Source organism: Notothenia rossii (genome assembly GCF_949606895.1).
Source record: "Notothenia rossii genome assembly, chromosome: 9".
NCBI classification, from domain to species: Eukaryota; Metazoa; Chordata; class Actinopteri; order Perciformes; family Nototheniidae; genus Notothenia; species Notothenia rossii.
In genome coordinates, this window is record NC_136907.1 from 72914357 (window position 1) to 72928684 (window position 14328).

Here is a 14328-nt window from a genome sequence, read left to right on the forward strand (position 1 = left end):
TCTGATTCCGGTGATCTGCCCCAAAACCCCTGATCGGAGCCCCCCTAGTGAACATCTCTAACGTAGTTTATAATGTGTGTAAACACGGCCTGAATCTGACAGCTCGCACTCGATTGTCAGAGCGACTTCTCCTTTGTTCCGTTTACCTGATAATAATCAGTGTTTCCTGAAAACCAGGTTTTCTCTCTCATTGGGAAATATCTATTTGCATCACAACCTTTTAGCCAAATATGCTGGTGGATTACATTTTTGGTCATTTCCTCATGAGTCACGAAAAATAATTCAAATACTCCTGACACAAATGAGATGCACGTGGAAGTGCAACAGGGCTTTGAGATTGAAGAGGAAGATAGTAAATACAAAGTTGTTCCTGGTTAGCTTGTTTCGTTATATCTGTCCACTTTGCACTTTTTCACATTACTATTTTTCTTTTTTTATAACAATGGCATCATGCATTTAAAAAAAAATCTTTCTTTCAATCATATTAATTTCCTTCCTTTCAATACACTATTTAAAATTATATTTAGAATTTATGAGAATATTAAGATCCAACCTAAGGAGGATCTTTCTGCATAACACAATCTCATCCAGTGCCTTTGGAAACTTTGGGACTACAGTCTGTGCACGAAGGATGCAGCCTGCACTGACACCTAGTGGTTACATTCGATTCTCTATTTTACCTTTGGAGCACTAAAACAGATTCAACATTCAAAGGCTTCATTGTCATGTGCACAATAGCTACCGTTTAGTTTTGCCAATGACAGTCTTAAGTCCCAGCCTCCTCCAACAATGCAACATACATTTATATAAGATGTAAAACAATAAAAAATATTGCAATACAAAAAAATTCATAGAAATGAAATAGTGACCAATGTTCAAGTAAATGTGGAGATAAGTAAACCAGGAATAGATTAAGATAAGAATAAAAAAAGAGATTACAATGAATTACTCTACAGTCGAATAAAAATACAGTTTATCATTTTTTACAAATGTTATATTATTGAAACGTGCCTGTCTCCCCTCTCCAGGTGAGAAGATCCAGGGCTTCAAGCGCCTGAACCCCCTGGGCTTCCAGGATGATAAAATCCCTCAGAAGTCCCCCCGCCCCCGAAGAAACATCTGGCTCAGCCGCAGCCAGTCCGACATTTTCTCCTGCAAACCGGGGAGAAAAGTGAACGTCCAGGACCCTTCCTACAACCCCCCCGCCCCCCAGCGGGCCTCGAAAGCTCGCAAGATCAACCCGTTCACCGCCCGCGAGGACCTGTGCGGGGGGAAGATCAAGTTCTACGACGTTCCCAGCAAGTCCGTGTTTGACCTGGTGTTCGACCTGCACTCGCCCCCGGGGAGTGTGTTCAGTGACCCGCCGTCTGCTAATGGACCTGGGGGGGCCACTCAGGGGACGTCCTATTACTGGCAGCAGCTCCCAGGCAGGCAGTGCCACTCGGTGCCCGTCTCCCCCCAGCTGCCCCGCTCGGATGTCTTCCAGCACCTCGCAGCCGCCGTCAGCTCCAACAACAACGGCTCCGTCACCTGTTCCTCCAGCCAGCCGCCAGGTGAGCGCTCTCCATCTGCGTTATTCATTTTTACATTAAAAAAAAAGATTAGGGCTGTCCCGAATACCATTATTCGGGCTCCGGATATTCGATAGTAATCAGCAGCGAATATTCGGTGCGGAGAGATTTGTATTTTTTTTTTATAAAAATAATTTTCAAAAAAAAGGTTTCATAACACGCTCCGAATCTGAGACACCTGACAACACGCTGTTAAGCAGAAGCGCAGAAAGAGCATACTATTACGATTTATATTTATTTATTGTCTCAGTACTCGCAAACATTAAAATTAAATGTGTGCTCTGTAGGGCAACTGTAGGGTCTGCTGTATTGTTGAGGATGTTGATGGCTGGGATGCGTTGCACAAGTTATTATTAGGCTGAGCTACTCAACTTTATGCCATTGCCTTAGCCCCAGATGTTCCCACATTACTCCTATATTTTAACTATTCGGATAAAATAAAAAAAACTAATATAAAAAAACAATTCGGTAGCTTGCTTGCAACTATTTTCCAAGCAAAGTAAGTGCACGTTTTTATCATGTGTAACGTTACTGTTTAAACGGCGGATAAAGCAGCTTCCTCATGGCAACTTGACAACAGCTAAGCTAAGCTAGGCTACTACTTACAGCATCCAGGTGACTTTTCAGAGTTGTTGTGCCACCGTGGTAGGCCAGTTTCTTATCGCATATTTGGCACATATTCTTCTTACCGTCGTCCAATTTAAAATGGTCCCACACAGCTGAAGTCTTCGGCATTTTGTGGGTGAAGCGAGGTGAAGCGTGCCGTTTGCGTTAGTGACTGTGAGTGAGCGCGATGTCAGGAGCACAGGCTGAGATTGTATATATTTCCCCATTTTAACAGTGCAATTCAAAAGTATAAATATAGTATAAGAATATGGCAATTCGCCTTTATTAATAGCGTACATTTAGAAGATTTTTTTTTTTTTTAAATTGAAAAAAATAAAAAAAGGAATATCCGAATAATGAAATTGAAACCCGAATAGTTGGCCAACGAACGAATATTCGGGTAACGCCCTGGGATGCATATCGTTGACTTTTTTACGATAGCACTGAACGATACCGATACTCAACCGATACCGTGATACTTTGAAAATGTATCATCTCACAATTACTCCCATGAAGCGCTTTACGATATAGTTAACATGTCAAATGAATATGAAATTCAATTGAGGGACTTCTTGGACCTTTTAGTAATGAACAAACAATGAAAAATATGAAGAAAAAAACGATTATGGAATATCTTTTATAACACCCGCCATCAATCAATCAATCAATCAATCAATGTTTATTTATAGCCCAATATCACAAATGTTACATTTGTCTCAGTGGACTTCACAGTTTGTACAGAATATCAGTATGACAGTACGACCCCCTCTGTCCTTAGACCCTCACATCGTACAAGGGAAAACTTCCAGAGAAAACCCACAATTTAAAGGGGTCAGGTGTGCCGCGTGAATAGCACATCTTGTCAATGCAAACAGACCGTTATAGCACCGTTATAATTAATGTTAAACCTGAGATTCGACTAGAGAACAAATAAATAACAGAATAAAGGTCATGAGATCTCGGCATTGCACAAACAAACAAATCTCATCTTTAAAATCAACATTTGCCTTCAATGGTGGTGAGAGAAAACAAATCCCATCACAGTTCATTTGTGAGACTTTTACCTTTCTAGTATTGAACAAACAATGAACAAATACATAAAATATGAAGAAAAACGATTATGCAATCTAATTTATAACACCCGCCATCACGGGCCACGGACTCACTTTTAAAATTAAAATTATTATTATTATTTTTTTTTTTAAAGTATCGAAACCGGATCTGATTTCGGTACGGTATACCGTAGCCACCAGTAACCGGTATTTCGGTGATACCGGTATGCATCCCTAGAAGACAATACAACTTTAAATGGGTCAGTTAACTGAAGACCCTGCCCAGCCCCTCCACACACACAGCTACTGGACCATTCATTAATGTCCATACATTCAAACTGGACCTTTTTGACGAGCTTAAATATAAGAATGGCTTTCTTTGAGCGACAGAGATCCTTATACAATGCATCCGATTTTGATGGTCATTTGTTTGGCAGTTGGTACAAGTGGGAAGCTGTTTCATGAACTTTGACATCATTAGATAATGATTGTTCCCTTTCTCTCTTTTCTCTTTCCCTTTTTTCTCGTTCTGTATTTCTTCCCTTTTAGCAATCAACTTCAGGTCTGACGCAGGCCTGATGGGAAATGAAGTCCGGCAGAAGGCAGCGCTGACTAGCTGGGCAAAGAAATACGTCGTGGTCGAGATCCCACCTTACTGCAGGCAGATAGGAGGGGAGGAGGAGGAAGAGGAAGAGGAGAAAGAGGAAGAGGCGGAGAGGAAGGCGGACGAAGAGGAAGGGAAAGAGTTGGGGGAGAGCTGGTCTCCGATGGTCCCCAGCAGTGACAGAAACAGTGGAGAAGCCATGGACTGCTCCTGCAGCCTGGAGGAGGAGGGGGGGGGAAACACCTGCCCCCTGTAACACACATGTAAATCCACACACACACACACACACACACACACACACACACACACACACACACACACACACACACACACACACACACACACACACACACACACACACACACACACACACACACACACACACACACACAGAGGGTGGAGGTGCTGGGAAGGGTGTGGTGGATACCCCTGGATGGAGGACATGGAGGCAGTAGACTGAAACATCCGACACATTTCAAGACAAATAATAGAAACGAAAAAGCACGATTTTCACCTTTCAAGTGCACTCACTCGTCTCACGGAGTAAATCAAACACACCTGTTATAATAAAACTCCCCCATCACCCAGGTGTGAGGGGAGGAGTCTCCATTTAGCACAAAGAAAAAGCTTTCATCAGCACAATGGACGCTCGGCATAGAGATTATTTTTTTGAAAAAGGTTGTTTATATTTAATATTGTGAGATGATTTTTCGTCCTCTAAAGGTTTCTTGTATTAGGTGTCTCGTGTCTGACGAGGGGCTTTGGAGATCCCTTGTGTTGTGAGTGTTTAAAACATGTTTCCTCCTGTGTTCTAGATACAAATGTTTATCCCATATTCTTCTGAGACAGTGGGCGGATTATAATAAGAGAATTCAAGGTGAGTTATAATAACCGAGTGACTGAGAAACAACACTCACGGGACAGATGATGGATTTGAAGAGGAGACGGTCTTAGTTTGATGACATACTGGAGTCGTCCTTTTTGGCACAGAAACTGAATCAAACAATATTTATCAGTCAAAGCAGAGCACTCACAGTTTGTCGTTTGGTCGTAAATCTCTTGCTGCTACTTGAGATTATCTGGTGATTTCGGCAGCTGACCGCACACAGAGAGAGAGAGAGAGAGAGAGAGAGAGAGCGAGAGAGAGAGAGCGAGCGAGCGAGCGAGAGCTTCCCGTATCTCCTGATATTCAGATTTCAGAGTGCTGTGCGTATAAAGGACTTATTTGTACTATCAATTAAATACTGTACAGTCTCCAAGGTCACCATCAAGGACGTCATTTTAAAAGCAACTAGCTTCAGGAAATGTTTTCAAATTCAATTTGCCCTCATACTGTTATTACCCCTTAATGTTGTTTTTCCCTTTAAGCTACATCGTCCCAACGTACAGAAAGTAGGTACTTATTAGAGATGGAAATTCAATCTTGGATGAAACTTATAATTAAACGTGTCCTAAAACAGTGTTATAAGACAGACAGATGGACGAGGAGAGGCTTTCGGACGCTTCAATATGTCCTCCCTCATACATGAGGGGTCAAAATGTCATGTTGTTGAATTCAGTTTAAAGACTAAATGTTTTATTGCTCTATTGGCAAGAGTTACGTGAAATCACACACACGCCATCGGGTTTAATCCCTTCTTTTTATCTCAAAGAAACAAGAACAAACTGAGAATGTCCTTCCTAAAAACTCAAGAGACTTCCGTCATACTATTTTAAAATAAAGCAGATGACTCAGCCTCACAGAATACAGCTCGGGTTGGATTAATCATATTTGAATTCAAAGTAAAAAGCCCATTCAGGTGTTTCTGGTGTCAAGTTTTCCACTTTGTTGTGAGCAAAAACCTAATAGTATTTAGTATCTAAAATGTGTCTTTCATCACAAATGATTAGTACTAAGTAAATGCACCTGTTTACGTTTCAACCTGAAAGATGGTACGTCAGTTCTAGTGGCAATATTTGACCTAAAATGAAATGTGTATTTTTCTAATTGAAGCCCATTTCCAATCTGAAGCGTGCACCTCTTCCAGATGTTGACACACTCTAATGTTGTTGACCATCGGTTCAATCTGTGTTATTAAACCCACTCCAGTGAATATCTCAGATAGGCTTTCCTGTCCTCACTCGGTCTCATTGGTCTTCAGCGTGTAATCTAATGACGGTTATAAATCTATATTTGTTGAACATGTTCTCGTTACGTTCTGCTGATCTTGTCTTCAATAGGATCTAAATGCACTTGTACAGCGATCTCCTCTGAACTACTTGTCACTACTTTTCTATGCAACCAATGTAACTTTCTATGACACTGTATTACAGTATAAAGGATCTAATTTGATATTTATGAGAAAACATTTTTAATGTCTTACCTTTGTATATTTGTGTAAAAAGTTTGTGTTACCTGCCTTGATAAATACAGATTGAAATGTCTTTGCTGATCGAATAACAACAACTGCTCTGAGTTTTCTTTGTCTGTGTGTCTCGTTCGATTCTTCAACGCAGCTTAAAAAATAAATAAAAACGATTTCTTAAGATCTTCGGTCGGTTTAGGTTTGGTTTAACATGGACACACCTAACCACGTGACTTCCTTATTGTCAAATAACTTCAAGTTACTTCCAATTGAAGTGTTTATATTTGCTTTTTCTTATTAAGTATATCCACATGTATGTCTTAACAACCCAACATGTCAAACAAAGCACTCTTACAATAATGGGACAAGATGACACTTGGTGCTTTTCCAAAGATTTTTATACACAAGATGTCTTTTGTTACAAAAATATTAGCAGTGTTAATATTGTAGTCCAAGACCAACATGATGATAGCATTCCTTCAGTGCTTATTTAACTGAGCCTTTCTAAATATGGAGATTCACATTTAATAGACCATACCAGAGGTTCTGAGGCATTTTCTACAAATCGGATATAATATTTCTTACCATTAACTGTGATTAACGTTCATTTGTATCTTCCCTCCAGTTTCAGGCAGCGGAATCAATCTTTGACCGACATCTTTTGCAGATATTTAAGTTAGGAGGTACCGAGTGAATACTTAAAAACAGACTCAGTGTTCATTGTGATAGATCGCACCATTGAAGATTCAACTTATTGTCATCACGTAGTTCAGGTCTATGTAACAAAACAGTTTCTCTGCATTTGACCCATCCTAGTGTTAGGAGCAGTGGGCTGCCATTAGGTACGGCGCCCGGAGAGCAGTGGAGACACCTCGGTAGCACTTCACCACCACCGCCCCTACATGTGAAGTTAAAGAGTCCAATAACAACAAATGGACGCTAATGTCTGGATTGTTAGGAAATAACTTGAAAAAGAAGAAGTGACTTAAATTAAACCTGGTTATGATTTTTTGTTAAACTTTGGACCATATGAAGACCACCAGACTGAGGGACAGCTCATCCCACAGGCCATAAGACTATTCAACACCTGAGCTTACACTATTTCAATCAATCAATGTTTATTTATATAGCCCAATATCACAAATGTTACATTTGTCTCAGTGGACTTCACAGTTTGTACAGAATATCAGTATGACAATATGACACCCTCTGTCCTTAGACCCTCACATCGTACAAGGAAACACTTCCAGAGAGAACCCCCAGTTTAAAGGGGAACATGGGAGAAACCTCAGGGAGAGCAACAGAGGAGGGATCCCTCTCCCAGGACGGACAGACCATGTGTAAATCGAAGAGATAATACATTTTACAGCGTAGGTAGACCAAATGTTTCCATTTTATGTCTTGTAATTGCACTGTTGAGGAACTTGCGATCTAAGTTTTCCATACATCACATAATTACCGTAACTGTGTATATGACATGACGATAAACCTTTGAATCTTAAATACAGAACTTCTCGCTTGGTTATCAAATGATGATTCCAGACTAGTTTCTTGTATCAAAAATGACAAAGAATAAAAAACAGTTTATAAACAAAGCAATGTAGAACAAATAAACAAACTTTTTTATCTAACGAATCCCCAAGATCCAGGTTCAAGATGTTTAAAGAAACATGGAAGTAACTGAACACAGGATTTATAAAATCCCCCCCTGTGATCTCAGTGTTTGACCCCTAACCCATCGCAGTCCCCCTGCTTCCACTCCTACTGCTATTTATGTCATTGTAGTTTATTTGTGTATAGTGTCGTGGACAGTCCCCATCGATCAACTCTCACAAAGAACAGTAAATGGGGCAGCTTCAGCCAACATGGCTCATTTCCAGCTGTTGTCCCCGGCCAGATGATAATGGACACCCTTAAAATATATCAACAGCATTAGTTAAAATAAAAAAATAATAAAAAATTTAATTTCTTACTTTATTATTTGCCCCTTTTGTTTGTTTGTTTGTTCACCATGTAAAGTGGCCTTGGGTCCCTTGACAGGCGCTTAGAAATGTAATCTATTATTATTAGTGTTATTATCATCAGTGTGCCGTCTTCTGATGCGACTTGAGGCTGGAGCGCTGCGTGAAGCTCTTCCCGCACAGCGCGCAGTGGAAGGGTTTCTCCCCGCTGTGCACCACGGCGTGCCGGATCAGGTTGCACTGCTTCGTGAAGCTGCGTCCGCACTGCACGCAGCTGAAGGGCTTCTCCCCCGTGTGGCTCCTCAGGTGCTCCTTCAACTGACTGAACCTCATGAAGATCTTGTTGCAGAACGTGCAGCTGTACCTCTTCTCTCCGATGCCCGTCCTCCAGGGCGTCCTGATCCTCCTCGCCAGGCCGAAGTTACTGCGGAAAGAAGACGTTGTGCTCGGAGGCGTCACATCCTCGTTTTGGGCCGAGTCTCTGAACTGATGCTGCGATTGCTGAGGAATTAAACACTGATCCATGGTGTTATTGTGAGATAAGTGTCCTTCATCTTGTTGTGCTCTCTTACACCCAAACGTCCTTGCTCGTCTTTTCACTCGTGCTGCGTTCACTGTAACTGGATGGGATTTCCCTACAGAGTGAATTTGAGGCCCCATGTCTTCCAATGCAGACGGGAACACAGAGGGATTCGTCTCAAACTGATGCTCAGCGTACGAGAAGCTCGGACCAACATCGTCTCTGCACAGATTGGTCGACCACAGCTGTCCGTCTCCTTCCTCTGCCTCAAAGATGTGGGCTGATTCAAGAGGAGCCTCGTTCTCGTCGGGTTGTTCCTCTTGTTTCACTACGAGCTCGACTTCAGTTTGTTCTGTGCTCAGCTGCTGCTCTGGGAAAGCGTCGTATCCGTCTATTACAGAAACCAGAAGTCCGGAGTCTGCTGGACTCTCAGAGGAGTGATAACGCTCTGCATAGCTGTCAACGTGGGGATGTTCGGAGGCGTGGAGAAATGGAGGCTGCTCCACTTCGGAGACTAAGGATGGATGGATGTTAAAGAATGTTAAATACATTTCTAAATGTATAAAGTTGGCAAGTAAGGAAGTGTTTGAACTCACTCAGGTTGTCCTCCTCTGCACTCTCATCTTTGATCAGGATGGGTTTATCAGCCGGCTCTACGTCTACACACGGCAACACCAGGCTCTACGGTACATTAGTACACTGTTAGTTAACACCTCATACATCAAGTCAATTGAACAATCCTTAAAATTAAATGCTTTGTAGTTATTTGGAGAAAGACCAAAGAAATGTCTCCTGGGCTAATAAATTGGTCAAGACTCTCTTGATTATCAATTCATTGTTTAAAGGTGGGGTAGGTAATTTTGGAGAAACCAGCTCGAGTACGCTAGAATTTGAAAATACACAAGCCGGAACAAATCTGCCACTTCCTTACAGAGCCCCTCCTCCAACACACACGAACGCGCACATGACCAATGAGGGCACGAGATAAGTTTGTGCACAGATGGAAGGCTGACAGGCAGGTAGGCCATCCAGTTATTTTAGCCAGGCCGGCTCAGATGATTGGTCGTGCTTTTTACAGCGCCACGGCTTCCACAGATGACATTTTTTTATGGATGTTTTGTCAAAGCACTTAAGATATTCATTGCTATCGGGATGTTAAGAGCATTCCATGGTATATAACAAAAAATGTATCTCGAGCCGGTTTCTCAAACTTACCTACCCCACCTTTAAGTCATTTACCAAGTCCAAATAATAAAACTTCTTCCAATATATAATATATTGGCCAGAAAAAACAAGCAATTTAAACATAACATTTGGCCCTGTGAGACTGTTGGAGGCATATTATCAATTACTGGGATTGATGATCACTTGATTGACCATAAGAGCAGATTCATAAACAATAAATGTAACACTTTGCATTGTTCATACCTGCTGGTTTGGACTTTGAACCTCAGCCTCCCAGTCTGTGTTCTGTCTCTCTCTGTTCAACACTACTTTAACAACAGGGGAGAATCTCTCAGCTGCTGGAGGATAAAACACTGAGGAAGAAGAATACATGTTAAAAGCACAAACTACAGATAACAACTGAACACCTGGGAGTGTAACTACCCTCACCTTTCCTTCTGGCTCTCGCCCTGGTCCTCCTCAGCTCGGCCTCCATGCCCTCACTCCTCCTCTTCAGCAGCTCGATGTCCCTCCGGCTGCGGCTCACCTCCAGCCGCAGCACCGCGCAGCCGTCCTCCACCCGCCGGTCCATCTCCGCCACGGCCGCCTGGGACAGGACCTCCAGGACGGACAGCAGCTGGCTCTGGAAGCCGCCGTGCTCCATGTTTTGCAGCTTCTTAGTGAAAATAAATAAATAAATAAGCTCACCTTTAGATACCAGTATGTCACTCAGCAATATAATTAATGTGTACAAATCGTTTCTTAGTCAGAAATAAAATAAATAAGCTCACCTGGAGATGTAGATATCACTCAGAAATAGAATGAATGTGTACAAATCGCTTTACAAAGCAGTGGGAAACACACTGTAGCTTTGTGTATATTTCTTATGCGGATGTTGTTAGGGAGAGAGTCCCTTGTTTTTAATCCCCCCACGGTTCGCATGGGCGGTGTCACTCCCTTTCTGCTTTAGTTGCACACATAATCATTCATCTTTTTATACTTAACACTTCCACATCTACTATTATATGCAATTGACACAAGAAAAATCATGTTTATGCTTTTTTAACGTGTTATTTTGTAGTGATTTCCACCACTTAGGGACGTACTGGAATACAAAACGAGGTTACCGTAGCAACGTCACCTGATCGTCACTTGCTGTATACCGTAAATATTGGACAACATGTGCACTTTGACTCCAGCGGCTGAAACTGGAACTCACGTTTAATCGATGAATTCAGGTGACTAAATATATTTGCAACTATGTCAAAGTTGCTAATTAAACAATATATTTTAAACATTTTAATCATACAACAATTTTACCTACGATAGTTCTCAATCATTGAGTATAATTCCCGTAACTTGACATCACCTTCAATACATTGAAGCCATGTATTCAAACATCAAACTTTATTTGTATAGCCCAATATCACAAAACACGTTTGTCTCAGTGGGGTTTACAGATGAAAAACAAACAACAACATTGTATATGATGGAGTTACAGCAAAATGAGAAGACAAGATAGTGTGTGGAATACAAATAGAAATAAAACAAAAACAAGATAAGATACAGCAAAAGACAATAAAAATACATAAAACATTCAAATGTATTACCATACAAATACAATTAAATTAATACCATAAAATGCCCATTATCAACAATAAGCTTATACAACGATAAAGAGCGAAAGAAATCATAATGGTTTACTCTACCAGTTACTAGTGATTCAGCCTTATAAGGGTGTGTGAGGCGTGTGGCGCAGTGGACTAGGGCGTTGGTGTTCTGACCAGGTGGTCACAGGTTCAAACCCCATTGCAGTCAGCATGTCGTTGTGTCCCTGGGCAAGACACTTCACCCCAAATTGCCCACAGTATTGAGTATGTAAAACGCTTTGGATAAAAGCGTCTAACAAGTAACATTCTAATGTAATAAGGGGTGTATTTGTTACAATTAATGGCGAACAACTAATTAACCTACTAATAAAGCATACATTAGTTGTAAGCCATAATAAGATTAAAATGCCCGGTTCTAAAAAAAAACAGCAAGTACACTAATAGGGCACTTATCCTCTAGTATTACGACCAAAATCCATTTCTTAACAAAGTGTAATTGATAGTGTATTAGAAAAGGGTGAAAGCCTCAACCATTTATTAATGGGCTACCAACAAATCTGCATTATTAGACAACTAGGCCCAGTCAACAGGTACAGCCTCCAAGTACCACATATGCCTCAGTTAACTACATTATCAAACACTATCAATAACACGATGTTTCAAAATATATTATTATTAGGGTCCGAGCACGGATGTGCTAGGACCCGACGGCGTCTTCCTAGCACGAAGTGCGAGGAAACCTATTGTTATTGGTGGAATTATTATTATAGTGCTGGCGTTTCCTGTTTTTGAGGCCTTTAGGACGCTTAAAAAGTTGTATACATTTGCACGGACGCCAGGACCCGTAAAAATTGCAACATTCTGGAGTCAATGGGTTAAAATATTGCAACGTGCTCACTAGCGCCACCTATCAAAATCCCATTTCGGAATAAATTTACATAGTCGCACCGTAACTCCGAATGACCTGAAATTTTGCACACATATCTGGGTGGACCTGCTCTAAAAATAATCCTCTTGGAACCCTAAGCTCCGCCTACATTTGTTTCCTTCTAAATTAGCATAATGTTCAAAATAGTTAAATATTCACTTACATTTCAATTTTCAGTTTTTCAACACCAAACTTCGTATACATTATCAGTGGAGGGTCAGACACATTACCGTAGAAAATGAGCATGTTAGGACGATAAATATTGCCGCCGTCAATCAAAACGTTGTCGCAAAAAGGCGGGGCTTAGAAATAAATGCTCATAACTCATCAACAATGTATCCAAACATCACAGATTTGGGTAGATAGGTTCAAACTGTCTTGGGGAATAGGCACACCAAAGCATTTTCATTTTGGACTATAGGGCGCGCCAAAAACACCACCAATTTATAACTCAAGAGCGGATGGACTAATATATATATATATTTTACACACACTCTCGGGGTGACTACGAACTCAGATTTAAAGTGTCGCAACAAATTCCGAATGTGGGCGTGGCCTAAACATTTTTTAAAATTGCGATAGCATAAAATGAGCTTCGGACGCAAAACTTGGGACACACGTCAGAGCCCACGACCTTTTCGAGAATGTAAAAAAACCCGTAATTTTTCAAGTTCAGCCCATATCCAATGTGATGCTAAATTGCGAAGAAAATAGTTGCTAGCTCAAACGGGGAGCTCGTAAGCTAACGGAGAATGTACCATTTTTGACGATTTATATGTCAGATAACCTACTGACACCTTCCTGTCTGCCTGCAACATCAACTCACACACACACACACACACACACACACACACACACACACACACACACACACACACACACACACACGCACCTACTGTTAGTCCAACAACGCCCTTTGCTGGGGGCATATTCATTACAACAGACACCTATACACTCCCTAACCCTAACACTACTGTTTATTTGTAGATATCTCCTAAAGCCTACAAATAAAGTGTGAAATGTGGGCTGCCTGTTACATATATTATTGAGCGATATATATTATACACACTGTTCTGTTTCTGCACTGACCTCAGCAGCTGTTCTCACTGTAAACATCGTGTTACAATGAAAGCAGTTGTATTAAAAAAAGAAATAGCCTAACATCCAGGGGAGATGTAATTAGTGAGTAAACAAACGGTAAAGGCCAGAAAGTCTGATGCACATTTTATCATCTCAAATAACTTATAATCACAACGGGAACAGTTTGCAGAGCTGTTCTTCGTTGACATAAGTCCAGCCATGCGTCACGCCTCTTTTAAACATCACTGTTGGCTGAAATCGACTCCGGAGGATACATCCCTCGGTTATAGCTCCTCCAGAGAGACTCCTCTCTCCTCTCTCCTCTACATCGTTGTACCCTCGGTTATAGCTCCTCCAGAGAGACTCCTCTCTCCTCTAAATCAGTGTATCCTCGGTTACGGCACCTCCAGACAGCCTCCTCGAATATCGATCCTCGACGAGCATTTAGAGAAATTTGTTTTCCTTCGAGACGGCGCGCCAACATCCGTTTCCCGGTCGATGCCGGAGGACCTGGGACGCGAAAATTAGAGAAATGACAAACGGCTCATTTCCGAGGACTCGCGCGCGTCTGCTTGACGCCGGGACGACCGGCCGCCCTCCCCGACAGGCGCACGGACGCGAGGGCCCGCTCATCACTGCGCGCACAAGTGCGACCGCAGTTTTAATTAATATTATATCCAATACAATTTTGCAAACTATATGGAACACTGATGCCAACTAACTTGTGCCAAAAAACACCACTCTGCTCAAACCACATTTTAAGCTACTTACTTAATTTAAGTAGTTATTTAACATGTTATGCTACTTTACCTATACTGCATAACCATACCATTACTACAGAAGTTATACTTAAAGTATATAAGAGTTAATCATTGCTTAGTAGATTT

General features: G+C 41.4%; 2 protein-coding genes across 3 annotated transcripts in view; one reads left to right on the plus strand and one right to left on the minus strand.

Moving 5' to 3' along the window:
* Positions 1 to 6366, plus strand: part of tesk2 (testis associated actin remodelling kinase 2) — a 36821-nt gene extending 30455 nt beyond the window's left edge. The window contains exons 11-12 of the mRNA XM_079648945.1: positions 973 to 1553; positions 3779 to 6366. Coding sequence (XP_079505071.1) covers positions 973 to 1553; positions 3779 to 4089 — 892 coding nt within the window. The 3' untranslated portion in view covers positions 4090 to 6366. The remainder of the gene's footprint in view (positions 1 to 972; positions 1554 to 3778) is intronic.
* A 195-nt stretch (positions 6367 to 6561) lies between these two features.
* On the minus strand, positions 6562 to 10864 carry LOC307020706 (uncharacterized protein). Of its 2 annotated transcripts, none has more exons than XM_079652238.1 (5): positions 10615 to 10864; positions 10274 to 10496; positions 10088 to 10197; positions 9256 to 9340; positions 6562 to 9173 (listed from the first exon to the last, which is right to left on the minus strand). In XM_079652238.1, the coding sequence occupies exons 2-5, from the start codon at positions 10485 to 10487 to the stop codon at positions 8260 to 8262; spliced, it is 1323 nt and encodes a 440-aa protein (XP_079508364.1). In that variant the 5' UTR covers positions 10488 to 10496; positions 10615 to 10864; the 3' UTR covers positions 6562 to 8259. The 2 variants fall into 2 exon arrangements, with proteins under 2 accessions (XP_079508364.1, XP_079508363.1); XM_079652237.1 differs by having other exon boundaries at positions 10274 to 10499; positions 10615 to 10863.
* Between the last annotated feature and the right edge of the window lie 3464 nt (positions 10865 to 14328).